The following is a 27012-nucleotide window of genomic DNA, read 5'->3' on the forward strand; positions in this document are numbered from 1 at the left end:
AGGTTTTACAAGAACTGTTAATATTTCTTATTTAGATGTTTGATAGGATTCTCCAGTGAAACCTCTGGGTCTTAAATTTTCTGTTTTGGAAAGATTGTCCAAAACATTAATATATGTAGGCCTATGCAGATGATCTGTTTCTCCTAGTGTGAGTTTTGGTAGATTGCCTTTGAAAGAATTGGTCCATTTCACCTAAGTTATCAAATTTATGGGCATAGAGTTATTTATAGTATTCTTTAATATCTTAAAGTCCACAGGAGCAGTTGCGATGACTGCTCTTTCATTCCTCATATTCGTAATTACTGTCTTCCCCCCACCCCCAAAGAATTGGCTTTCTGTCTCATTAATTTTATAATTTTCTGCATTTAATTTATTCTCTTTATTGCTCACTAACTTCTTGAATATGTAGATATATTTATTTTGCCCAGTTTGAGAAGTTTTGACCATTACTTCTGTGAGTGCTTTTCTACTCCTGCCCTCTTTCTCCTTTCCTCCCTGCACTTGATACAAATGTTAGATCTTTGCTGTAATTTCATGACCATGAGGCTCTATTTGTATTTTTTAGTCTATTTCTTTCTGTTGTTTAGATTGGGCAATTCCTATTGTTATATCTTCCAGGTTAAAAATTCTTTTCTCTATCGCTATGTTCTGTGGTTGAGCTCATTCACTGAGTTTTTATTCCAGTTATTTTCAGTAAATTTTAAGTAAATATCACTTCTTTATGTATCTACTATTTCTTTATCAGAACTTTCTATTTCTTTGCCAAGTGTTTTATTTCTTCTTCCTTTATTTGAAACATGCTTTTTAGTTCTGTGGGCATATTTTCCATTCTCCAGGTATATACCCAGGAGTGGCATTGCTGGATCCTATGGTACTTGATATTTCACTTTTTGAGAACTTCCATTTCTTTTTGTCCTATTATACTGTGATGTCAATAAAGAGATCTAGAATATTTTGCAAGGTCTTTGGAGTTCTTAGAAAGAACTGTCCCTAGACTTTAGATTTCTTTACACTCTTATTCCTTGTTAATCTGTGTTGTTGCCACCAAAATGACAGGTGCCAGTTTTAAGTTACTGATTAGAAATTAGATGAATATTAAAGAGCTAAACGATTGCTCATTTTGAAATACTATGAATGTAGTTATTCATAGTTGTGACTTATATATTCATAAATTTACTTTTGGATTATTTTTAATTTAGAAAAAAGAAAGTGAGTGCCTGCATTTAAGAATTTTGGTGCTTCGAAATGAACTGGAAAGACAGAAGAAAGCTTTGGGACGGGAGGTGGAATTATTGCATAAACAACAAATTGCATTACAGGACAAAGGTGAGTAAAAACACCATACAGACTTACGTCACTTTCAGTAGTTTTATTTTCTTCTTCATAGGTGGCAATAGTTGTCTTTTTATAAATGTGTTTATGTAGTTCTCTTTACTGTTTTGAAATCCTTTGAAATTGGTACATACAGAAATTGGTACATACAGAAAGGTGTGCATGAGCACACACACAGAGCACACATTTTCAAAATGAACACACCTAAATAGCGTTACCAGGAACCCAGAACCTCAACAGTTTTCCTTGTGCTCCATTCCATTCAGTAGCTCTCCAGCTAGGCTAACCTGTACCTTGACTTGCTATACCAAATATTAGTCTTACCTAATTCTGATCTATTTACTAATAGAATCATATAGATGTACAAATGATGTTTGTTCAGCATTTTGTTTTAAGGTTTATCCTTACTAGTGTGTAATACAGTCTTAGACCATTCAGACTGCTAGTGGTATTCCATTGTATGAATATGAATTTATTTATTTTTGCTGTTGACTTTTAAGTGATTTTTAGTTTGGGACTGAAAAATAATGCTTTTGTGGATGTTCGGATACGTGTTTCTTAGTGACAATTTTTTTTTAAGATTCATTTACTTATGCCTACAAGAACTGGGGTACAGGCCAGAGGTGTGGGAGGTGAGAGGATTCACCAGCTACAAAGCAGGGAACAGAACAGGCAGAGAGACTGAAGTATACTGCTGAGGGGAGCAGCAGGCGAGTCAGGAGAGGTCTGCTACACCATGTGGGTAGCTCCCTGACCTGCTAGGATCAAACTCGTAAGGACTGGGGTCTAGGCTAGGTGTGCAGGGGGTCAGAGGATTCACCAGAGACAGAGTGGGAGCAGAACAGGCAGATCTACTGAAATACACTGCTGAGGGGAACAGCAGGCGAGACAGGAGAGGTCTCCTGCGCCGTGTGGGTTAGCTCCCTGGCTGGGGATCGAACTCATGTCACAGTGAGTTGATAGCTTGATAGCGCTGAGATTTTAACCCCTGCACCAGTAGGGAGGCCCCTTAATGGTGATTTTTAATACATTTCTCTTGGCTATAAACCTAAGAGCAAAAATGCAGACATAGAATACACATCTCTTCAGTTTTAGTGGATTGTGTCCTAAAGTTTTCCAAAATGGTTATGCCAGTTTATGCCCTTTACATCTGGCAGTGTATTGGATCTCTTGTTCCATCTATACTGTTTTATTTTCTCTCGTGTTATTATTGGTATTGATATTTGTTAAAGTTCTTCAACTTAGTTCTTTAGTTTCAGGCCTATAACAATGATTCAACATTTGTGTTCATTGTGAAATGATCATCACAATGAGTCTATTGTGACACCATCTTTTCTTAGTATTTGGTACTTTGTGTTTTTTGGTTTTTTTGTTTGTTTGTTTAGCCTTTCTGGTGGGTATATTGTGGTATCTCCTTGCAGTTTTAATTTTGATTTCTTTAAAAACTGATGAATTTGAACACTGTTCCATGTGTTTTATACTGATTGGGATACTCTCTTTGTGAAGTACAATCCATTGATATCTTCCACTTTATAAAAATTGGTGTGACAAAATTTTTTTAATAGGAATTCTTTATGTATTATGGATATGGATTCTTTGAAGTATACAGTACATATATGTATTATACTCCTGTGACTTGCTAATTCATACTTTAGTAATATCCTCACATGAACATAAGTACCATTTTTCAGCCTGTTCTTTTACATTTAAGACTTTTTGTCTCCAGTTTAAGAAATAATTGCCTATCTTAATGTCATGCAGATGTTCTTCTGTGTTTTAAACACTTTACTATTTCTTTTTATGTCTGTAATTCATCAGAAATTGATTTTTTGTGTATGATGTGAAAGGTAAGAGTCAAGGTGTGCTTTATTCTTTTCATAGTCAATTGATCCAGCACCATTTTTTGAAAACCATAATTTTATTATGCTGCAGTAACACTTTTCATCAATCAGGTGACTATATACCTGCATGTCTGTCATAGGATGTCCTGTTTGGTATCATGGATCTTTCTGCCCATTCTTTTGCCATTATCTTACCGTTTTATTTTCTCTCATTTTATTATTGGTCTTGATATTTGTTAAAGTTCTTTAACTTAGTTCTTTTTTAGTTTCAGACCTATAGCAAAGATTCACAGTTGTATACATTGTGAAATGATGATCACAATGAGTCTATTGTGACACCATCTTTTCTTAGCAGCTTTCAGATTTGCAGTGCTGTATTATTGATAGCTCCTTGACTTGTCTACTTCATAAATGGATATTTGTACCTCTTGTTCCACTTCACCCATTTGCCTCTCTTTCAACCCACCTTCCCTCTATGAGCCACTGATTTGTTTTCTGTCTCTTTGATTTTAGTTTCGTTTTATTTATTTTTTCTTAGGATTCTATATATAACTGATATCATACAAGTATTGCTTCTCTGATTTAACATAATACCTTAAGATCTAGTTTTGATGTCACAAATGGTAATATATTTATTTCTTTTTCACATTTAAGTAGTTTTCCTGTATGTGCATTTATGAAAAAATGCCATATATACACATGTAATATCGTCACTATTAAATCATCAATCGAAACTCACATTACTTTCATAGTCTGGCCATTGTAAATAATGCTGCAATGCACATGGGAATGCTTATAGTTTTTCAAGTTAATTTTTGTTTTCTTTGTGTAAACAAAGACAACAAATGATAATCTTAAATATAAAAGGGAAGTCTCTGATAAATGGTGCTTATGTTCATGTGAAGGTATTACTAAAGTACGAATTAGCAAGTCACAGGAGTATAATACATATATTTACTGTATATTTCAAACAAAGAATCCATATCCATAATATATATAATATACATATATACCCAGAAGTAGAACTGCTGAGTCATATAGTAGTTCTATTTTCAATTTCTTGAAGAATTTACAGACTGTTTGTTAAAGTAGCTATACCAATTTACATTCTTAGCAACAGTGCATGAGAATTCCTTTTCTCCACAACTTCACCAACTTGTTGTCTTTTTGATGATAGGCATTCTGATAGATGAGGTATTAATTTTATTGTGGTTTTGATTTGCATCATCTTGATGATTAGTAATATTGAGCATTATTTCGTGTACCTGTTGGCCTTGTCTTCTTTGGGAAAATGTCTGTTCAGTGCCTATACCAATTTTTTCTTTAAAAAATTGAGTTATATGACATTCTTTTATTTTAGATATTAAACCTTTATCATATATATAAAACTTATGATTATCATCTCCCATTCAATAGGTTGTCTTTTTGTTTTGTTGATGGTTTCCTTCACTGTACCCACTGTACAGAAACTTTTTAGTTTGATTTAGTGCTATTTGTATAATTTTTCTTTTGTTGCTCTTGCCTTTGGAGTCAAATCCAGAAAAACATCACCAAGACTGGTATCTAAGAGCTTACTATGTATGTTTTTCTTATAGAATTGTAAGAATTAACTTTTGTATGTGATGTAAGATAGTGATCCCATTTTATTCTTTTGCTTGTGATTGTTGAGTTTTCCCAACACCATTTATTAAGAAGACTATCTTTTCCCTAGTATATATTCATGCTGCCACTTTCCTTAATAAATTGACTCTATTTTTGTGTTTTCATTTCTTGGCTGTCTATTCTGTGCCATTGTTATAGGTATATGCTTTAATGACAGCACCACACTGTTTTAATTATTGTAGTTTTGTAATTGTTTTAAATCAGGTGACTTGGGACATTCAGCTTTGTTCTTCTTTCTCAAGATTTCTTTAGTTATTCAGGGTCTATTGTATTTCCATACAAATTTTAAAATCATTTGCTCTATATCTATGAAAAATGCCATTGGGACTTTGATACAGATTGCATTGAATCTGTAGATTGCTTTGAGTCATGGACATTTTAACAATATTAATTCTTCTGATCCATGGGCATGAAATATCTTTTTCTATTTCTTTGTGTCTTCAGTTTCTTTCATCAGTGTATTATAGTTTCTGTGGTACAGGTCTTTCATTTCCTTGGTTAAATTTATTCATAGGTATTTTATTCTTTCTGATGCAATTGTAAGTGATTCTGTTTTCTTAATTTCCTTTCTGATAGTTCCTTGTTAGTTCATTGTAGCTGGAGTGTAATTTGTTAGGAAGAGAGTAGTATGAGATGGGATTGGAATGAGAAGTAATTTAGAGCAGAAATGAAGATGTTTGCCCTTTCTGTTGAACTGGAGAGGAGGCTAAGAAAATGACACAAGGGCAAGGGAGTTTACATGTTAGGTAGTGGATAGGATCTGCCTGTTCTATTTAAACACTAAAATTAAGTCTGACTTTCTTAGTTGTCAGGCCAATTGTATAGTCATGAATGGTATCATGTGCTTTCCACTGCCTGCTATATAGAAGATATCAGTGCTTTAGGGAGAAAAAAAATCTTCTCTTGGCACTGAATTCCAAGAGGAATTTAGCATGTAGTTTCTAATGTGCAAGATATTAAATATCATAATGAAATACAGTCAATTGCAATTTTGCTAAATTATAGCAAGAAATATCTATTAACCCTTGAGAAGGGCAGCATCATAAATCATAGCACAGAAAAGGCATTTCTGCAGGGAGGGAAAGTAAAAAAGTCAAAGTATATTGCTTCTTGCTTATCTGGCTTAATGTAGAAAACCCAGAAGAACGGCAGTTTATTGGTTTTAACTAATTTTGACAGAAGCTGGCCATTGGCCAGAATGAGACCAAACTCTCTGGTGAGAGAGAGCCTAAAGAATCTGCATTTTGTTTGGTTGATGGAAGCAAGATTCATGTTCTTTGGCTATTAGATTTATAGGAGACAGCATTGACATTTGGTTATTAAAACTAACGTGCCTGACTTGAGTTCTTGCTGAACAGAGGGCCATCTTAATAGACTGTAACACTGGTATATGTATGAACAGGGCAAAACATTTCAGAGAGTGCTTTTGAACATACATTTGCTTGCCTGCATCTCCATGACTTCTGCTGAGGATGTGGAGTGGTAAAAGAAGCTTTGCCTTCACCTTAACATGAGAAAGCTGAATAATATACAAAATCATAACTTGTCTTCAATCTATCAGAGAGATTAGACTTTAGGGCAACCAAAATATCCTGGATGTAAGGAAAAACAGGCATCTCTAAGTGGAGACCAAATCTGAGAATTGAGTTACCAGAGCATGGAGGGAAGTTAGGGCCACTGTATAAGAAGGTAAAATAGTTCAAGTACAATTTTTAAAAAATTGTTATTACCAAGTATAGGATACTGCGAGTCTATGGCAGATAAAAAGTATTTCACACCTACTCACAGTTTATTCTACATGAACCTACATTGGGTTTTCATAACAAAGATTGCAATCAAGGAAGAAAATTACAGAAAACCACTTTCAGTGATGTTGGTCTGGAGGAGGTGAGTGGATGCTATTTTAAGAGAAGTGTAACCCTTCTTCCTTAAGAACAAAAGTGTTAAACTTTGAGGGGACGAGCTGCAAACCCAATAGTCCTTAGGGTGTAAGTGAAAATCTGTTTTTAATGAAGGAAGAAAAAGAAAAATACCGCTACTGTTAGTTGAAGAAAACTGTGTTGGGTCTGATTGATCAGAATTTTCCTATGTCTAGGAAAGCGGGACAGTATCACTGAGAAAACCTAACTTGAACTCTACGGAGTCAGGGTGTCCCTGCTCAACCAGGACTACAGCAGAATCCCTTACTTTTCTCCCTAGTCAGGCTAAAAAGCATGAAATAACAAGCCACAGAGTTTACCACTTGAGGAGAGGCAAGAACATGAGGAGACACCCTTATTTAGGTGCAGGTACATAGGAAATAACCTAATTCTGAGAACAGAGCAAGATCATTGAGAAAAAACCAACAGCAAACCATCTCTACCATCACCAGCCCACAACAGGAAAAATTATAGGAAAATTGAAGAGTGTGGTGCACTGAAAACAGTCATGGCAACAGCAAAACCCAAAACCAGCTCAGTTCCTGATTGTTTTGTCTCAGCCCCCCAAATTAACATAAGAAGAGGCATACCCTTATCATTCCTGTTTTCTAGCAGGTGATGTTCAACAGTAAGAATTTTTGAGACAAAAAAACTGGAACAAAACAAAATCTTCATGCCACCATTACCACTTCCACCACCAAGAAAATGTTGTCAAGAGAAGTTAACAGAAAAAAATTCAGAAATGACTCAAATGTTAGGACTATCAGAGAGGAAATTTAAAGCATTTGATGCTTGTATTAGAAAAGAAGAGAGGTTCCCAATCAATAATATGAGCTTATAACCTTAACAATTAGAAAAGATAACCAAATTAAACCCAAATTAAGCAGAAAGGAATAACAAATTACATGAATCATTGAAATTGAAAAAAAAAGTAGAGAATCAAGGTATTCTTGGAGAAGATTATTAAAATTGATCAGCCTCAACCCAGACTAAGTAAATAAGTGAGAAAGCACAAATTAATAGTATTAGGAGTGAGAGTGGGAACATCACTAGAAATCCTACAGAAATTAAAATAACAAAGTAGTATTTTAAATACTACATGATAACATGTCACAAGGACACTGGAGCAAAACTGTAGAAAGTTCCACCAGCCAAATCTGGAGCCACTTGAGTACTAAAATAACTACATATAGTAATGAACTGACTATCATTGAAAAATAAGAAGCAATCCATAATATTTATTGATAATACAGGGCTAATGGATCAGGGAGGGCTCTTTCTTCAGAAGAATGCTGAGTACTGACTGATAAATATGGAGAGAGTACTGAAGTTGGAATATTAGTTTGCATCTTCAGATTAAAGATTAAATCAAGCAGAATATACCAACTGATGCTAAGTCTAGGGAGAAATTTAGATGAGTGCGAGAATGTATATATAGTCTTAAAGATGAACATCATTGCTTTTATGTTTAATATTCTTAGAAGGACATATCATCAATCATGTAGTGTTCAGGCTAGTAATACATAATCTGAACAACATCTAAAGAAATGGAACAAATCATTGCTTCAATGTTTTTATTCCTTGTGATGTGACCTTTGGAATTTAGATTGAATTTTCTGAGGTATCTTTAAATACTTCTTTCCTATATCAGTCTAACTAAATCAAATTCATGCAGTTTTGTTCCAGAGTCCACCCTATAACCACTAAATTATATTATTGTTTGACAGAAAAATTAACCTTATGTTTTAGAGAGATGACTTTAGACATTTATCTAAAAGTCTTTGTTCTGATAAAGCCTATAGGAAACCGTAGCCCCTCAAATGACCCTTTTTTGGGTTTAGGTCTACTCTTTTATTTATTTACTTATTTTGGAGATAATTTCAGACTTATAGAAAAATTACAGAATATATATGCTGAAAACACTTATGGTCTTAACCCTGAGTTACTTACTGTTAACATTTTACCCATCAGCTGCCTACTTTACTTTTCTAAGTTTAATTTCTCTTTAGTCACTTTGCAAAATTTTTTTTCTTTTGAGTATATAATATATCCTGAAGACTCTTCAGAACTGAGGAGGGTATATACATTTGCATTTTGAAGCCCAAATGTGTTTTGTCCTTGTTTTTAGTTTCACTGGTAGAGTTAAGACAACTTATGAAGAATAATATTGCAGATTTCTTTATTGGTGGGAAAATTCATATGCTTTTGGCAAAAGTACAGAGGGTAGAGAGTGAAGATTGTCAACCTAAATGTCTTCTGAAATCATTTGAGTGCGAAGATTTGAGGTAGAAATTATAACAAGGGGCTAAAGAAAATTATGTGGTGTTCTTTCATTGAGTTTTGTTTTGGGGATAGAATCACCAACTCATTAGTTATTTAGTATAGTTGATAGAGAAGAGTAGAGTGTTTATAAATATGTTGATAAAATTGCTTAGGTTGGTAAAATTAGTGATAAGTTCCAAATATAATTAGGTTAATTAACCTACTTCTTTTTCCTCTCTATAGGACATGCACAGAAGAGTTTAGGGTACCTTTTCCTATTGTAGATCACAGTTTATTTAACTAATGTTCTTTGTAAGATCTAGAACTGAAAGTTTGGGGATTAAGACTGTTTCTCTGTCATATAGAATCTCTGAACTTACCACGCCTGGATTTTCAGAAACTTAGAAGTTCTCATTTTCTTCAATATAAGAATTTTATGATCATGTAAATGGAAATGAAAGGTATAAAAGTTGATGTAAATACAAAAAATCAGGCATATAAACATGAATATTAATCACTACAATACTAAAAGCAAATACTTAAAGGAAATGAAATATTCTGTAATGGATTAGAATAGAACTTATCATTTAAAATGTAGAATAAATAATTTATATCCATGGAGTTGAGTTTTACGTAGTAATAAAATACTATAACTCAGACTGTCAACATATAGACATGCTTGTGACATAATATGGAAAAATCAGAATATACATTTCCTGTATACTATGATTGTGACTAAAACTACTTATATGTATGAACAAGATGAAAGTTCATAAAAAGCGACTTATATTTATGAAGACATATTATAGTAGTCAATGCAGGTAATTTTTCCTGCTCTACTTTATACTGCTCTTTTTTTATACTTTAAAGTAATAAAAGTAATGTTATATAGCATTTGTGATTGAAAAGAAATTAACTGCTTTTAAAAAAGCTCTGTTATTTTTCAGAGCGGTTTATATTCATAGCAAAATTGAGAAGATGGTATAAAGATTTTCCATATGCCCCCACCCCACCCCACATGTATTTCCTCCCCCATTACCAACATCTCCCACCAAAGCTGTACATGGGTTATATTTGATGAAACTTTAGTGAATTGTCATTAACACCCAGGATTCATAAGGTGTCCCTTCCCCCTTTAAATGAAGTTATCTGAATTATAAATTCTCATCAGGGTTTCCTGGTCTGCAATCCAGAATTCTGAAGGCAAAGGCTCTTAAGACTTTTTCTCTTGTTTTCCTGCTGGAGGTTGAACTTGTGTAAAAACTAAACCAGTAACAGTTTATTCTAGTTAATCACCCTGGGCCACCCACCCACTTTACCTTTTAACTATTTTCTTCTCACAGTCAGGGAACTGGGCTCAGCATATTTGGTTGTGATTGAACAGTCTGTCTTCCATGTAACATCTGGAATTGTCTCCTTTGATCCCTCTTTAGGAAGTGCGTTTTCCACTGAGCATCTCAAACTTCAGCTCCAGAAGGAATCCCTAAATGAGCTGAGGAAGGAATGTACTGCAAAAAGGTAAATACAAAACAAGGAATAATTTTTATAAATTTTGAGTTTACTTTGAAAATAGGATTTGGAAATAAGCATTCTTTAAAATCTGCTGGTATTTGTATTTATTACACATATGTTAGTGCCACATTCATTTATTCAAAAAATACTTTCTAAGTGTCTACTGAAAAAAAGTGTGTGCTGAAAACAAAAAAAACAAACTTTTTTTTTTTTTTTTTTGGTTTTGTTTAGCATTTTTTAGAGGAATGTTGGTTGTGGAGTGAAAGATTTTAGCTACAGTTGCAGTGCAATTTATTGAAAGTAATTTGAAAGTAAAACAATTAACATGAGTTTTCAAGAGAAGGAAAAAATATGGCAAAACTAATAGTTTAAGAGGAGAGGTCTGATAGCAATAAAGGAGATAAATTGGAAATTTTCTGTCATTTTCTGTTAGAGATAGTTAAAAAAAGCTTCTAGTATAAATTCATAATCAGCAAGTTGAATACTGCTGTTCTGGTTTTCAAACAGCACCATGACTTAAAAATGTTTGAATCTTCTCTGACTGTCTTCTACATGTAGAGTTTATAGGGTTTTTTTCAGTAATTTCTTCAGACTTACTCCCGTTTAGTGTTAGCTCATTTGGATTACCTCAACAGTTTGTAGATTATCTCTCTCAACGCTGGTCTCTCCTTTTTTCCAATTCCTCTCCCATATTGCTTTCAGACTTTTGCTCTTAAAATATTAGTTTTGCCAAATAAATTTTTCAAATTTTCAAATAAATTTTTCAAATAAATTTTCAAATAAATTTTTCAAATAAATTTACTTTCAAATAAATTTCAAATAAATTTCAAATAAATTTACTTTCAATAAATTGCACTGCAACTGTAGCTAATATCTTTTACTCCACAACCAACATTCCTCTAAAAAGTGCTAAATAAAACCCCCCAAAAAAAACTTTTTTTTTTTTTTTCAGCACACACATAATTTGTTGCCAACTTTGTTCTTTTCCTCATCTTCACTCACTTTTCCTGGAAAATCATCCCATCCTGCATTTTGCTTCAAGGAACTTTAGCAATTGAGGATTCACAAATGGTAGGCCTGGAAAGAACTTTCAAGATCATCTAGTGTAGTCCTCTGAGTTTGCAGATAGGAAAGCAAGGTGCTGAAAGTTACTCTTTTTTTGTCCAGCTCACAAGGAAAGGAAGAATACATTATACTGCTAATTTTACATTAGACTTTGATCACAGGTTCTCCATAATTACCTTTTTTTCTTAAATTGTAAATACAGTTCAGCTGGTAATTTTGTTTTATGGATATTTTATCTGTTGGTCATATTTCTGAAGTAGTTCAAGACAGAAGCTGCATATCATGCCCCAACTTTTTGCTCACTTCTTTTTATTCATATTATTTTTCTAACTTGACAACAGGTTATTTTCAAGGTAGTTGTGACATGTAAATGTGAGGTAAAAATAGAATGCTTTTTTGAGGAAACACTATTTCCTGAAATCAAATCAGTCTCTCATTGGAAGAGACCTTGGTTAGCTTAACCAGCCTTTTAAAATTTTTTTTCCTTATTTGTAGAATGGGTGTGATAATACCAACCTATTTGAGTTGTTATTATAATTTAATAAAGTCTTTTGTAAAGTTCCTGGCACCTAATGATAGGTGTTCAGTCAGTGATAATTTATACCCTTTGTATCAGTACGGTGCTGGACACGCATGAGGCCTCAATGTATAGTTTAGCTTATTGACAGTATTTAGAGATAGGTCAAGGACTAGTGATAGCTATTATTCTTGCCTATACTTCTGAGTTTTTGTGGCCTTCTACAAACCATTTAATCTTCCTCTATCAGTTTTGTGGAAATAAATGTTGTAAAGCATACAAGTATATATTTTTTAAACAACTGTGCTTTTTTTCTTTCCTCCACAGAGAACTTTTTCTGAAGACTAATGCACAGTTGACAATTCGTTGCAGGCAATTACTCTCTGAGCTTTCCTACATTTATCCTATTGATTTGGTAAGTTTCAAATTTTCTTTAAATAGTTTCTTTTTAAAAAGATGATTGCCATTTAAAACTTCCTCTCAGTGGAAAATCCTCATTTCTCTAATCTTTATCATATCCTGTCATGATTCATTCAGAAACTAGTATCTCTATAAAAAATAAATTTAGACTTAGTTGTCATTAGGTCCCACCATTTGATTTTTATATCAATTTGATGGTGGCATGTACTCATCTTCATAGGAAATGATACCAGATTATTTCTTGTTTTTTTGGGATCTTTTTGCTCAACTAGATTATCCACTATCACCATTCCTGACATATGTGTACAGATACATGTGCACACCTTAAAAAATTTAACTGCTAATTAATTTATATTTATTGATATTTCTGAAGATATTTGTGGGGTAACTGTCAGGATGTTAAATTTTTAAATCTAACTTCTTAGAATAAACAGTAAAATTTCAGTTAAAAAAAAAGGATTGTCTAGGGTTCTTTTTAAGAAAACCAAATATGCTTATTTTAATAGTTTCATTTTCTTTTTAATGAAGAGATTTAAAAGACTAATAGGTTTTTCAGTTGCTCATATATTAAATTCCAATCAGTACATTTCATTTATAGCTATGAATTTGTCAAAGGATATTTTTATGATAAAAATTTACATGACTTTTCACTTGGACATGATGTTTTGAATGTTTATTTTATTAAAAATTTCAAATATGTGACTATAGAGAGAATAGTATAATGTATCATCATGTACTCATCATTCAGCTTCAATAATTATGATAATCTGATTCTAGGACAGTATTGTCTTTGAGTTAACATTGATCTGAATTCTTTAAGATTTGGCTTAGAATTTCTTTGCTTCATAAATAAAAATAATTTAAGATCATTCTTTGGTTATATTCACAGAATGATCATAAGGATTACTTTGTTTGTGGTGTTAAGTTGCCCAATTCTGAGGACTTCCAAGGTATTTTATTTCTTTTTTCTTATAAAGACTTGGTGTATTTAATTTTTGGGTATGTTGCAGGGGGAAAATAAGAGACACTTGAAATTTTGGTTTCCTAGCCTTCTGTCCCATCCCAATTCTAAATGTATAAATATATGTAGATAGATAAATATTGCATGGTGAGAGACTTAAGAGAATATTTGGTTTAATCTTGGAGGGAAAATTTATTGAATCTTATATTTGAAATTTAACAACAAATAGTTTTCATGTGGGCTTTAAGAGAATCAGAATACTAGCAATTTCTTCAGAATACCAGTAATTTCCCTATACTTTTGGTTTGATTTTTCGTAAAGGGTTTGTATGTGGTTGGAAGCAAAGAAGAACAAACATTAATCTGTTCTACTGTTATTTAGAAAGTCGTATTTCTGCTGGGGTGAAAAGTATTTGAAAATTTAGTTGTTATATCGTCATTTCTTTTCCCTTTGAATGAAACGAATTTTTACATTGAAGGTGTTATAGAGTAGGATTCATAGTAACTGCTATACTTAAAGAATATTTTATTTCTTCTAGTCTCCTTACCAATTTATCAAAGAAAATAATTTATTTAGCATATTTTTAAAGAGATTTTTATTGTTAACAAAGTAGGTTCCTTTCCCTTTGTCTAAACAGTGTTCTCAGTTCTGTTAAGTAGCTTTATCAATTATTCCCAAAGCTAGCATATTATTTGTTTGGAAGAAGTTGTTCAAAAGGAGAACATTACTAGTTTTAATTGGGACATTTTTCCATTTCCCTATTGAGAAAATATTGTTATTTGTGTTTCTTTAACATTTAAGATTTTTAATATATTTTCTCCTTTGGCCTTTACAGTCTTTACAAGTGTTTGGGATATGCTAGAAGGGTGATAAAATAGGATAGTAGAACCTATATTAAAGCCCTGGTTCTCCTTTTAGAAACCATGAAATTTGGAACCAGTCATCTAAGCTTTGAGTTCATTTCCTATTCGATTGTATGAACAGATTAATTCATGTTCTGCTTGAGGTCACAAAACACACAAAGGAAGCCTTTAAGGAAGGTATTATAAACTCATTTTATGATGGGTAAATAAGCTATTTTAGTGACTTGCTCAAGACCCCAAAAGCTAGGTAAAGAGCTGACTTGGATTTGATGGTTCCCATTTGTACAGTGTTACATTACCTCCACCCTCTGTCACTCACTCAGATGTGCTTTGGTGTTAATCTTAGGCAGAATCAGGGTATCTTGAAGCTCATAACACATCATTTTCCTTATTCATTCCATGAGTCTTATTCCTTATTCATTATTCCATTGAGTACTTTCATTCCTGCTCCAGATTCCAGAGCTAAAGAATATCTATTCATTGAAAAAATATTAGTTGAGCTTCTATATGCCAGGCACTGTGCTGGGTTTTGAAGATATAGTGACTGAAAAAGCAAAACTGTTCTGTCCTTTCATGCAACATACACACTGTTGTGGGAAGCAGTCAATACAAGAAAGTAAATATATACAACTATTTAATCATTCTATAATATGCTATTATAGAAAATAAGGGATGCTTACTTTAGATAAGTTGGTCTCTGAGGATAAACAATTAACAGAAGATTTCAAGGCTGAAAGTAACTAATGTGCTACAGCTAAGGGGAGGAGCAGTCCTTGGAAGAGTCAAAGGTCATGATGGAGGAATGGCCTTTATATATCTGAAAAACTCAGGGTAAAGGTTTGGGAGAAGATCTATGTATAATTTGGACAAATCATACATTCTTTCAGAGCTTCATTTCTCTACCTGTAAATGAGGTAATAGCTACATCTCACCTTGTTATAATGATTGAATAAGATAACATTTGAAAAGGCTTTCATATAGAAGGCACTCAATAATTGTATTTGGAATTAGTTGCAAGGAGGAAGGGAAGGAGGAGATAAGTGAAGGATTGGCAGAAAAGACCAGAGTAGGGCCTCCCCTGGTGGCACAGCGGTTGAGCGCTGGGCTGCGAAGCTGCCCACAGCCTCTGCAGTGCCGGTTCGATCCTGGCCGCCGGCGAGGGTCCCACATGGCACGCAGACCTCTCCTGCCGCCCCTCAGCAGTGTACTTCGTCAGTCTGCCTGTTCTGTTCCCCGCTCTGGCTCTGGTGAATTTTCTCACCCTCCCGCGCTTCTGACCGTACCTAGTGTCAACCACTATGGAGAGCTCTGTGGAGATTTCTGGACCTACTAAACATAGAGCTTCCATATGATCCAGCAATTCCACTCCTAGGTATTTACCCAAAGGACACAGAAACATCAATTCCTAAGAGCACCCGCACCCCTATGTTTATAGCAGCACTGTTTACAATAGCTAAGCTTTGGAAACAACCCAGATGCCCAAAAATAGATGACTGGATCAAGAAGATGTGGTACATGTACACCATGGAATATTACTTAGCATTCAAAAAAGATAAACACATGCAATTTGCAGCAACATGGATGGCGCTGGAAGGGATCATGCTCAGTGAAATAAGCCAGAAAGAAAAAGAAAAATACCGGATGGTCTCACTCATAGCAGGAATCTAGAAAACTTAAATAAGGGACCAGGAAAATGAATAACTATAAGAAAGTGAAAATCAAAATCAACAAACAACTATGAACCAGAGACACTCTGTGGGGGTTGGGGGGCGGGGAATGGAGGGATTGGGGTCAAAATAAGGGGGTTGCAATTATATGGGGAATATAAAAATAAAATTTATAAAAAAATAAGGGGACTATCCAGAAAATGCACGGTATGGAGTGATCATTAATAGACCTGTTTTGGTGCTTGAATAAATGCTCATCAAGAATACAAGCATCCATTAAAAAAAAAAGAAAGAAAAGAAAAGAAAAAAAAAGACCAGAGTAGTGAGCAAAGGGAAGGTTTATGTCAGAGGAACTAGGAGAGGCTGAAAGCTGGCCTAAGGAGAGGTTTTGTTTGTTTGTTTTTCTTTGAATTGTCAGTAGAGTGGGAAATCACTGATGGGCTTCAAGAAGAGGAATGATACAAGTTAACTTATATTTTCAAAAATCACTCTGACTATTAAATACAGAATGATTTAAAGAGAGGCAATAGGGGAAGCAGGGATATATGTCAGTGTTGGTGGTCTGTCACCCCAGTCTACTCTGGTAGGGTCTTGCTTCTGTTTCTGTCTTTTTTGAAGTGTTTTGTTTCCTTATGACTTTCACGTATCTTTCATTATCTATATTTAGTGTACCTAACACACTTAATACATTCTTCTGCCACTTAAAAAATTAGTTTAACATTTCATTGTAGTTGCTAAAAAAAGAAATGGGAGATAAAACAAATGCATGTTTAATTTGACTGACCCTATTCATGCCCCATGATTCCTAGGGATCTGATAATTTAAGAAGCGCATGTTGTTGTATTACACCAGGCATTTGCATATACCAAATTTATTGAATATTCTCCTGTGCGATGTCTACTGTGCCAAGTACAGAGAGTATACAAAAATGAGCAAGACAAGGAGATTTAAGTCTAATTGAGGACATTAAACTTGTGCTCAAACCAATCAAGAAATATTTATTTAAATCAACCTGGGTATCAGGTACTTTTCAATTTATACCTGGGACTTTAAGAAGTAGGAGTAATCAATTTTATCGAGATGCTCAGGAAAACCTTTATAGAGAAGAAAATGCTTAAGTTGTCTTTAAAAGATAAAATAGTATTCCCCTATTGAAAGAAGGGTAGGATATTCTAGGTTACGTAAGTAGAAATATCATAATATGGAATATCATGTACAATGTTATTTATTTAATTCTCACAACTGTAATATTTAATTCTTTTTGTGGGGCAAAGAATTAAACTCAATTTTTTCAAATGCAAGAAAATTGAGACTTAGTTAAGTTTCCCAAAGAGTCATACTAGTCAGTGACAGAGGAAAAAGTCATCCTTGGTTACCTGATTTAAAAATCTATTTCCTGTCAAGATGCAATTGTCTTCCTTGTTTTGAATGATAATCTCTTCTAAACTTCTGAACATGTTTCAATGTTCTGTAGCAGCTGCATTCTTGGTGAGGCTCTAGTGAAGGAACTCCACACTGGTGTTCTATGATATTCATGAGCTTTACACTGAATGGGTCGATACTGTTTGGAAAACTCCATCACAGTGGCCCAGTATTTATTGTGCTTTTCTAATTAGGTAAGTTACTGTGAAAGTATGCCCCAAACCTGCAGGCAGAAAGTTGTCCAGTGAAGGGTATTCATTTGAGTTCCATTGACTGAGACATTTTCATTAAAAAAAAAAAAAAGTTTGTATGTGTTTTTTTAAGTACTCTATAACACGAGAGCCTTTTGTGGTAATGAGACCCAGATTTCCTTCTGTGTCTGTATCCCTTTATGCAGGCATGATTTCTTGGAAAGGAGAGTCCATATGTCAAACAGTGTCTCATTCAGAACATGGAATCATTCCATAGATGCTGTGGCAGTGATTAGAGTCTTAAATATTTTGTCCTGTCTGGATCAGTGGGTGCTTGGTTCCTTAACAAATCAGCTGCCTCAGTGATTGGGAAGGCAGGATGGTAAGAGCTTTTAGATCACTTACTGTACTTGGATGCTTTTGAATATTAATAGTTTATCCAACTTATAAGTCAAAGGAACATTTGAATTATTTTATAATGTCATGGCTATTATGTGTTTGTGGAATTTATTATGAAAATTACAAAAAAGCTGCGACTCTATCTCTGCATTTAAAAAGCAAATCAGAAATTATTTTTATGAGGAAACTACAGATTTTAGAGGAAACTACAGGTTTTAGATTTTTTTTAAGATCCCTCACACATTGTTTTAATCAGCATCTTATTCACATACCTGAATCTTGCAGTTTATTCGTGTTCCTCCCTGAACCTTTTCACACCCCCTTCAACTTTGTCTCACTAACAAAACTATCATCTATGACCTTTGCAACCTCCAGAGTAGCATAAGGCACACAAACCTCTGCTCTGCATTAGGTGTTAGGGACGTCATTAATGCTTACTGGAAAAGCACACCCCAGAGAGCCAGGTTTTGGCTTTGGCAGGTAAAAAGTCTTTTAGATCTTGGAATGCTGGAAACCTTAAACCTTTTGGTTTTTTAGTTAAAGTGATTGGCAACAGAATGTGACATCTGAGGTTTCGTGGCCAGCAATAGCCATAATTAACCACATGAGCTCACATTTTCCCACTGGAGGTTCAGTGGTCTTGGGGTGATGAAAGTAACTTCCCTACTAGGAGGTGGTTTTCCTTTTGAGGGTATTGGAATACCCTTGGGTCCTGTAATGCCGCACCCGTGGTCCTTTTAAAATGCTTTTTAATATAAAGCTTCAATATTGGAAATTCAACACCATGGTGTTTAACAGTGATGCTATGACTGAGCACTGTGCCCCAACATGGGGAACAACCTAGAAGTTTTAAGAGGTGGAGCGAGGAGTCCTGTGGTGAGTGTAAATAACCGGAATCGAAGTTGATTTGATCCAATTTTCAATTTTTGCTATTTCTGTTTGGTTTTTGATTTGCATGTGTAGGTTTCTTTTAGAGATACCTTTTTATGTTTAAATTTAAGCAGAACTGTTTTGATCGTTGATAGGAGGTGATGTTGAAAGACCATTTTTTGTCCTTTTAATACATATTTGGATATAGTCTCAAAATATGCAATATAAATCTTTTACTCCTTTAGTAATATGGAAAAATGCAGATGCTTGAGTTTTTAGCATTGGAGAAATTATTTTACATTCATAGTTTGCATTTGAAGCCTATTTAAGAGATCTGCTTTTGCTACTTTTAGAAAGTTTCTAAATCCTGTTCTTTATCGGGTCTTATAGGAAAGGAAAAGCTTAGTGTAAAGTCCATACAGGAAAGTTTAAGCTTAGCCTAGTATTATCCTTTGTTACTGTAAGTCTTCTTCTTCTTCTTCCTCTTTTCAAAAGAAGTTTTGTAAAAACAATATTTCAAATTCAATAAACCTTTTTTCTTGTAGCAACCTCTCATGGAATTCATAATGCCAGCTGTGACTCCTGGGGTAGACAAAGGGGGACAGAAGTGTAGATGCAGTTCTCCCTCTTACTCCATCACTCATGGTTTTATCTCTATATATGATTTTGGCTTACCACTTGGTTCTCATTTTTCTCACTTCTAAATTGAATACACCAGACTCAGTGATTCCTAAGGTTTCTCCTACCTCTCCTATATGATTAAGTTGTAATGTGATGACTTTAAATTGCAATGTAATTTTAGTTTCTAAAGTAGACATACAGAAACTTGGGTAGAATATTTCAGAAGTCAAGTGCCGTGGTGCTCAAGGTCCTTGGGTGGGACTTAGTAAGAGGAGGTGGTCACTAAAAATGATTTCAGTCAGACATTACTCAGTCATCACTTGAAATGAATGTTAACTTTTCAACACTTTGATTTGAGAAAACATCAAACATGAGTTGAGAGACATATTCTTTAATTAAATCTATGCAAGTCACTGAGGACTCAGACTTTGTTTGTTGCCCTTACTACAAAAGTTTGAAGAAATTGACATGGTACATGTGTGTCTCATGCTTGGTATGTTCTAGGCTCTGACATTTAAGAAATTGGTATATAACCCATAATAAGGTTCTAAAAAAGTATGGTAGGTTGCTTTAGGACAGACATTGTTGTCAGTCCAGCCTGTTACTATGTTACTTGGGATGGATTCTTTAACTACTTTGAGCTTTAGTTTCTTTTTTATTTTTTTAATTTAGTTTATCTTCCTACATCATTGTTAATTTTTGAGTTTGTTTCTTAACCTGTAAAATGAATTAAGTGGAATTTGAAAGATGACCAGTTTACTAATTGTTGATGAATGATGATTGTCATAAATAAATTACTGTGGTCAATTGCTGATGGAAGAAAAGTATTCAAAAAGTTACCTATTTTTATAGTATAATCTGCTGTGGTATTCCAGGGTAATAAATTCACTGAGCTATAGATGACTGTTGTGGCTGTCCTTTAATAAGAAGCTAGTGCTTAAATAACTATAAATATGAAAAATATTACTCATAATTGACATTATGGTACCTTTAGAAGTCAGGAAATACGCAAACCAAGGTTATCTTAGTCATTTTAGTCTTTCTCTAGCCAGAGTTATTCCAGTTACATATTAAGTCTTAACGGTGTGGGTGTGGGTGGGGGGAGGGTGTTCATTCGTTTTTTGTGAACTTTTTCAAGTGTTTTAAGAGCACTGTATACCAAGCAGTTACTTTTTTCCTTCCTCCTAAGACAAATTTAAAACCTTTTGTTTTATTAGTCTCAGTTCTGAGTTACCTGAGTGAGGATTTATCACTTGATAGGTAGCCCCAGAAATCTTGATGGTGATTTAAAAATATACTTATCTGTGACTTCTTAAAAGATAGATACTTATGTTTGTACATTTTTTCTAATGGTTAGTTGCACTTGAATTGCATAAATAGGTTTTGTATTAACAGTGTGGTTTTGGACTTATGTTTTTACTGTTTAAAATATCTCCCCCTTTTCTTCTCTCAAACTTCATAGACTTATTTACACAACACTTATTTTTATGAATATTGAGAACATACCCCATAAATATATATTATGCTATTTCATTTCACTTTAAAATTAATAGTATTGTATAGTAGTAAGAAAATACAACTGTATTTGCTTATAAAGTTGCTAATAAATAAAATGTATATTGCTTATATAATGTACATTATGTTTGAACCTCTATCACGTTGTGTAATAGATCACTGAAGAAGTTTTTCTGCCTTTAAAAATGCTGAGAAAGAATGTAATGGATATTTGAGGACACTGAGAACTCTTTATATATAAACCCTCATACATACATACATATATATCAGATGTTAATCTCATCAAATTAATTATTGGGAAATAGTTTCACATATAGCAGTTGAAATTGCAAGTCAACATATGTTTATATGTTTAGATTTGAATGAAGTGCATAATTTTTATAAACAGTTTTTATAAAATCTCCTTTGAAATTGCTTTATTATGATCTCATAGCTACATTTGTAAGGTAAATAGTTGTTTTCTTTTTCTCTGCTTTTGAATTCACAGCAAAAGATGATGGAAGCATTGCTGTTGCCCTTGGTTATACTGCACATTTGGTCTCCATGATTTCCTTTTTCCTACAAGTGCCCCTCAGATATCCTATAATTCACAAGGGATCAAGATCAACAATCAAAGATAATATCAATGACAAACTGACTGAAAAGGAGAGAGAGTATGTATCTTTTTTTATACTTTTGATATCAATTCAGTTTTGAAACATGGAATACACCAAAAATATAAAATGTGGTTTAGATCTTGGTAAATTTTGTATATCTTTTATAAAGTCCTCCATTTCTTTTAAATAGGATGTACTCATTCATTTAATTTGTAATGGTTCAACTTCTGCACTTCTTAAAATCACTAATAGTAGCAAAATTCACCCATTTAAGTTTAATTTGCTTTGTGAGGACAAGTATCATATACTTTGCAAATACTCATGTAGTATTTGTGAATGAGTGAAATGGTTAAAGATTCATTAAGAGAGACAGCAGCAGATTGTACATATCACTGAAAGAGCAGATCAGACATTGTTTACTTTATTCCTAAATGTGTCAACTTTGACGGAGCTTTTACAGGGTTTTAGATGGAATCAGATCTTTATGGGAGATGAAAAATAAGAATTGCACTACTCGTTTGGCAAATTATACTTAATGTAATAGCCTTATGAATTCTCAGCCCCTGCCCTCTGATTAGCTGCCTCATGTGGCTACTGGCATGTGAAATTAAAATTAGAGTTCAAAGCCCTATTTAGCTGGTTTTGTTGGGGAGAAGGGGCGAAATCTAGTTCTTTCTTTTGACCTATTAGAAACATGGGTCAGGACTGATACCTTGACTAGACCATTACTTGTGCACCTGCAGTCTGTAAAGGGAAACTGAAATCTTCACTGGATTTTGAGTCTTAGACCCAAAACACAAAGAAATGTAACCAGAGTTCAGCTGCAGTGTTTCCACCCTCCCCCCCAACCCTCCTTTATTTCTTCTTTCACTAAAACCCACTGAGAAGTGGGTTTTAAAATGATTTTTTTGAAATAAAATATATTAGTCATCGTTATTTGTGCTTCCTGACTGTCTGTTGGATAATACATTCAGATTAGTGAAGCAATAATTAAGCTAGTCAGAACATATGGCTTTTCATGTCCTCAACAGATAGCTGAAAGTTTTTGTTTTAATCTTAGATGAAAAATTGGGAGTGATGTAATTGGCAGGCAATTTGAAAACCTGCTGGCAAGGCTTTTACAGATCTCACGAAAGTGGTCAGCTATTTTTCTACAGTAGAATTATTGAAACCTAGAGAAATGTTAGTGCTGCTTTTTCCATTTCCTTGATTTTTTTTTGTACACTGTTCATTCCTTGAATAAAACCCCAAGAATTGCCTTTTTTTAAACTGGATTTCAGAGACAGAAATTCTAGAGTACAAAGAAATTGTGTTGTGTCCAAAATCAGACAGTATTGGGCACAGATCATAGTCATGGCACATGGATCTGAAAAATGAAATGATCCATTTTAATGATCCTCCATCTTTTTCCTGTGATTGGGTACCTGGAGCAGTTGTACATACTTGTCCATACAGAAAGGGTGTGACTTGAGTCTTTTTTATTTCTTGCAGCCACCTTGGCATATCTAAAGGTTTATGGAGCTTCTCCTTTAGCATAACTAGTTTTCATTTTGCCATGGGGGAGGAGAAAAAGAAATTTACTGAGTGGCAGTGAGCAGACTGGTTCCATATCCATATTTTCTTGGCCCTTCTTAATTGGCAACCCTGATTTGTTGAATAAGTGGATGAGGTTTTTTTTTTTTTTCCTAATGGTGTCTCCTTGAAGTAATTAGAATACCTTCAACTGTAGTGATGTAAGTAGCAACTTTTTGGTAGAAATAATTACTAGAACTGAGATGTCATTTGTATAAAGCTTACATTGAAAACATAGATGTTTTCAGATTATTCTAGTTTCATACTGCTATAATTCTGACTTCTTATTTCTGTTATTATGTATTCCAGGCATACTTAAACACCTGTTGACAACATATTATATTAAGAATTATAGATTCTTTCCTATAAAAATTCTCAGCTTGTTTATTTTGCAGAGAGTTCAGAAATAGTTGCTGTTTCCACTAAATTAGCATCTGTTTGCTTTCATGGTATCTAATTAAATCTGATGACCTCCTTTCAGAAATGAGGGATTTTCATAACGTGTATAGGCTTAAGTGCTGTGGCTTTAATTTCCAACTCTTCTGCTGTTTATACTATAAATTAGAGCATTTTTTATAACCTTTCATCTTCATTTTATTATAGGTTGTTTCTCAGATACTGGCATTTAGAGTACCTAGCCACCCAGACCTCAGACCTTTAAGTTGAACAATGAGTTGTGATGACTTGAGGCAGTGGGGAAGGGCAGACCAAACGCTTTGGCTTTCTTTTCTTTTGTTGTTGTGCATCTTAAAATATAATCAAACAAGTATTTTTCAGGATGACTAATATTACTGAAATGAATGAAAGTATTAGTTCTTTCACATTTCCATTTGGTTATAGTAATGTGTCCTAAGTTAAAAAAATCTCAAAAAAAATTTTTTCTGTGAAAATGTTTCCAAATGTCTGTAGTCCAACTCTGATATAAGGGTACCTAAGGATGCACCATGGAATAAAATGAAGCTTTAAGAAAAGTGTTCATGTCTATGCAAAATTTCAGACTTACTGTGTTTTAGAACAAGACAGATTATTAGTAGGTTGTATGATTCAACTCTTCATTTTACAAATGGAGAAGCAGATTGAAAGATAAAATGAGGTCACACAGCAAGTTGCCTAAGTCACTTTGATATAGCCCACTAAGGAGAGCAACCCAGATGTTCTGTTGAGTATAATACTTTTAAGCAAGCATATGGGAGATGAAAGTTTGTTTACTTAAATGAGTCTATGTGTGACACTGTATTATCCCTTTTCCTGACGTAAGGAAAGACCCCTGGTGAAAAGTGTCATAATGTAAATTCCTGTGCAATCACCATTTTAAGTTCTCACTAAAAATGTTAATTTAAGTCTTATTTATCAGTTGTTTCTAAGAGGTACAACACAAAAGTACCTCTCTTTTCTTCTCTCTTGCCTTAACGTACTTAAACTTGGTGGAGTTCATTTGTTTTTGGTTTTTGTTTCCAATTATTTAAATCATTTGAATCTTGTCAGCTTCACCTCTTACCAGTGGCTATGGAAATGACCTGAGTCACAGTTTTCCTGGTGTAATACCTTAAGTCATTAGGTTACTCTGAGGATTAAATGAAACATAGTGCTTAGCTCATAGACGATGCTGAACAAAATTTTGCAAATACTATTATGTATATATTGAGCTTTGCAATACAAATTCCAGGCAGCCATATAAATTATTACTAATTCTTGCTAAAAGGAAGAGTAGACCTTAGAAATGGTTAAGGAATATTCAAAGTGCAACCACTGGCATGCTACTAGGTTTCCTTTTGTAATAGTGCCATGAGGTACTTTGTCTTAGTGGTATAAATGTGTAGGACTAATGGAACTTCCCAGAATGCAAGGAGAAAAACTGGTCTAAAGCTTGTCTCTTTTATTTCAACTACTCAGTTATCTGTTACCTATTAATAAGTAAAACAAGTATCTGTATTTTGGAAATAATGGTTAGTGAATGCAGAAGCTCTTATTCTTCAAAGGAGTATAGAAAATGTTCAAACTAAAGAGTTCCCAGCCTGGCCCACTACTTGCTTTTTTAGTCTTATCCCAGGCCCCCTCAGTCCATAGCCTATGCTTTCAGCCAAGCTCTTGTTTTCTAGACACATCACATTATTTCCTACCTTGATACTCTGCCCATGCTATTCTGCTTATCAGAATAGCAGAAGGCCAGATGGCTGGCCTTCCCCAACCATATCTCTAGGATCAAAATTGTGGTTGGACATAAAGACCTTCCCTTCCTTATAGTCTGAAACTTTCCTTGTAAATTCTTGATTTCTCATGGTTTGGTGTACTCTCATTCATAGCCTTTATGATCCTATGAACAATTTTTTTTTAGGTAGTACCTCAGAAATAAAGTGCATTTAAATATACTCTCATTTCATCTTAACAAAACCCAGTGATGTGGAGGTGTATTAGAGTTATTTGTTTTACTCATGTCTGAAATATTTTGATTGTAGAAATTGCATCACTCAGAATTAAGCTTACTCCATTGCCTTACAGAGAGCCTTGTATTGTGTAGACACTCAATAAATATTTCTGGAATTGAATAGAAGAGCAAAAGGGATGCTCAGTTTTTGCAAATGCTATTAGGTAATCTGACACTCCAGACTTGAGTCCATAGTTTTAACTCTAGATACTCTGGCCAGGACAATCATTATTTCACGCAGTCCCTTAGGACCAGGGCAAGCTATTAACGTCTATGCCTGTTGTAATGTAAGGCACAGGCAACAGTGCTGATGGGGTGTCCAGGAGTGAGAGCAAAGAGCATGTTTTAAAATGAGGAATCCCCACGGAAATTCAGGCAAGAGAGATCAACAAAATAAAAATGCAGAAGGTGGTTGCTGGGTGAGACAGGAAATGAACACCTTGTGAAGATTAGGCATTCCACTGAGAGAGGGGAAATGTGGAAAGTGAGTCCAAAGTAATTGGGCAACTATTTCATTGCTGACACTTGGAAGCATATTGTTGTGTGTGTTTTTAATGAAGTGTGCTTTTATAGTGCTGATGTTATTATCTGAATGAGGAAGTCTTCTCTGGTATTATTGTCATCTCAGCTTTCTGCAACCAACTAAATTAAAATACAGTAATGTAATGGGACAGTGGGATAAGAAAGAAAACCAGATGACTCTGACATGTGACCCCAATTTGAACTTACTGCTTTTCTGGCTTGCAATACTCAAATCAGAATAGAGACTCAGTGTAATGCTTGGGATGGGGTGGAGGAAAAATATATTTAGTTAATAGTGTGTTTTTATGGGTTAAATATTGCTACAATTTTAGAATATGTGAGATCAGTGTTTCTCAGCTTGAGGTCCCAAGAGCATCACTGAGCTTTCCAGGTAGTCCACAGACAAGCATTTTGCAGCCTTGAATACATATCACATGACCAGCATACATGCTTTGGGTTCTGATGTGAATTAATATTTGCTTTAATAAATATGACTTTATATGTTGAAAGGAGCACCATTTTTCTTTCAATGTTTGATATTTTTGATAGACAATGAGAGAGATGAGGATCAGTGTATCAGTCCAGAGAGTTTGGAGCAGATGATTTGTGGAATCTTTTGATATTCTGGAGAAATAGATGGATGGAAAGAGCAAGAAAATTATTTGTTAGGTAGATGTGAAATTATCTTAACTTCCCAAAGCTATTATAATAGTTCTCTAGACCGTTTTCCAGGGATAACACTTATGTCCCAGATAACGGTATCAGTGTAAAACAAATTTATGTCATTCTTTTATCCAGATAGTTCTGTCACTGCCAAATTTTTATGCTTCTCCCCAGTGACAGTTTACATCGGATAAG

The 27012-nt window shown here is 34.1% G+C and overlaps 1 protein-coding gene across 1 annotated transcript in view; it reads left to right on the forward strand.

Annotated features, from left to right (window-relative positions):
• Nucleotides 1-27012, forward strand: part of UVRAG (UV radiation resistance associated) — a 263463-nt gene that overhangs the window by 140286 nt on the left and 96165 nt on the right. The window contains 5 exon segments of the mRNA XM_037522986.2: nucleotides 1200-1326; nucleotides 10450-10534; nucleotides 12438-12525; nucleotides 13420-13480; nucleotides 21527-21692. Coding sequence (XP_037378883.1) covers nucleotides 1200-1326; nucleotides 10450-10534; nucleotides 12438-12525; nucleotides 13420-13480; nucleotides 21527-21692 — 527 coding nt within the window.

This window comes from Talpa occidentalis, unplaced genomic scaffold (assembly GCF_014898055.3).
Source record: "Talpa occidentalis isolate TD23 unplaced genomic scaffold, MPIMG_talOcc4v2.1 talOcc4.3, whole genome shotgun sequence".
Classification (NCBI taxonomy): Eukaryota; Metazoa; Chordata; class Mammalia; order Eulipotyphla; family Talpidae; genus Talpa; species Talpa occidentalis.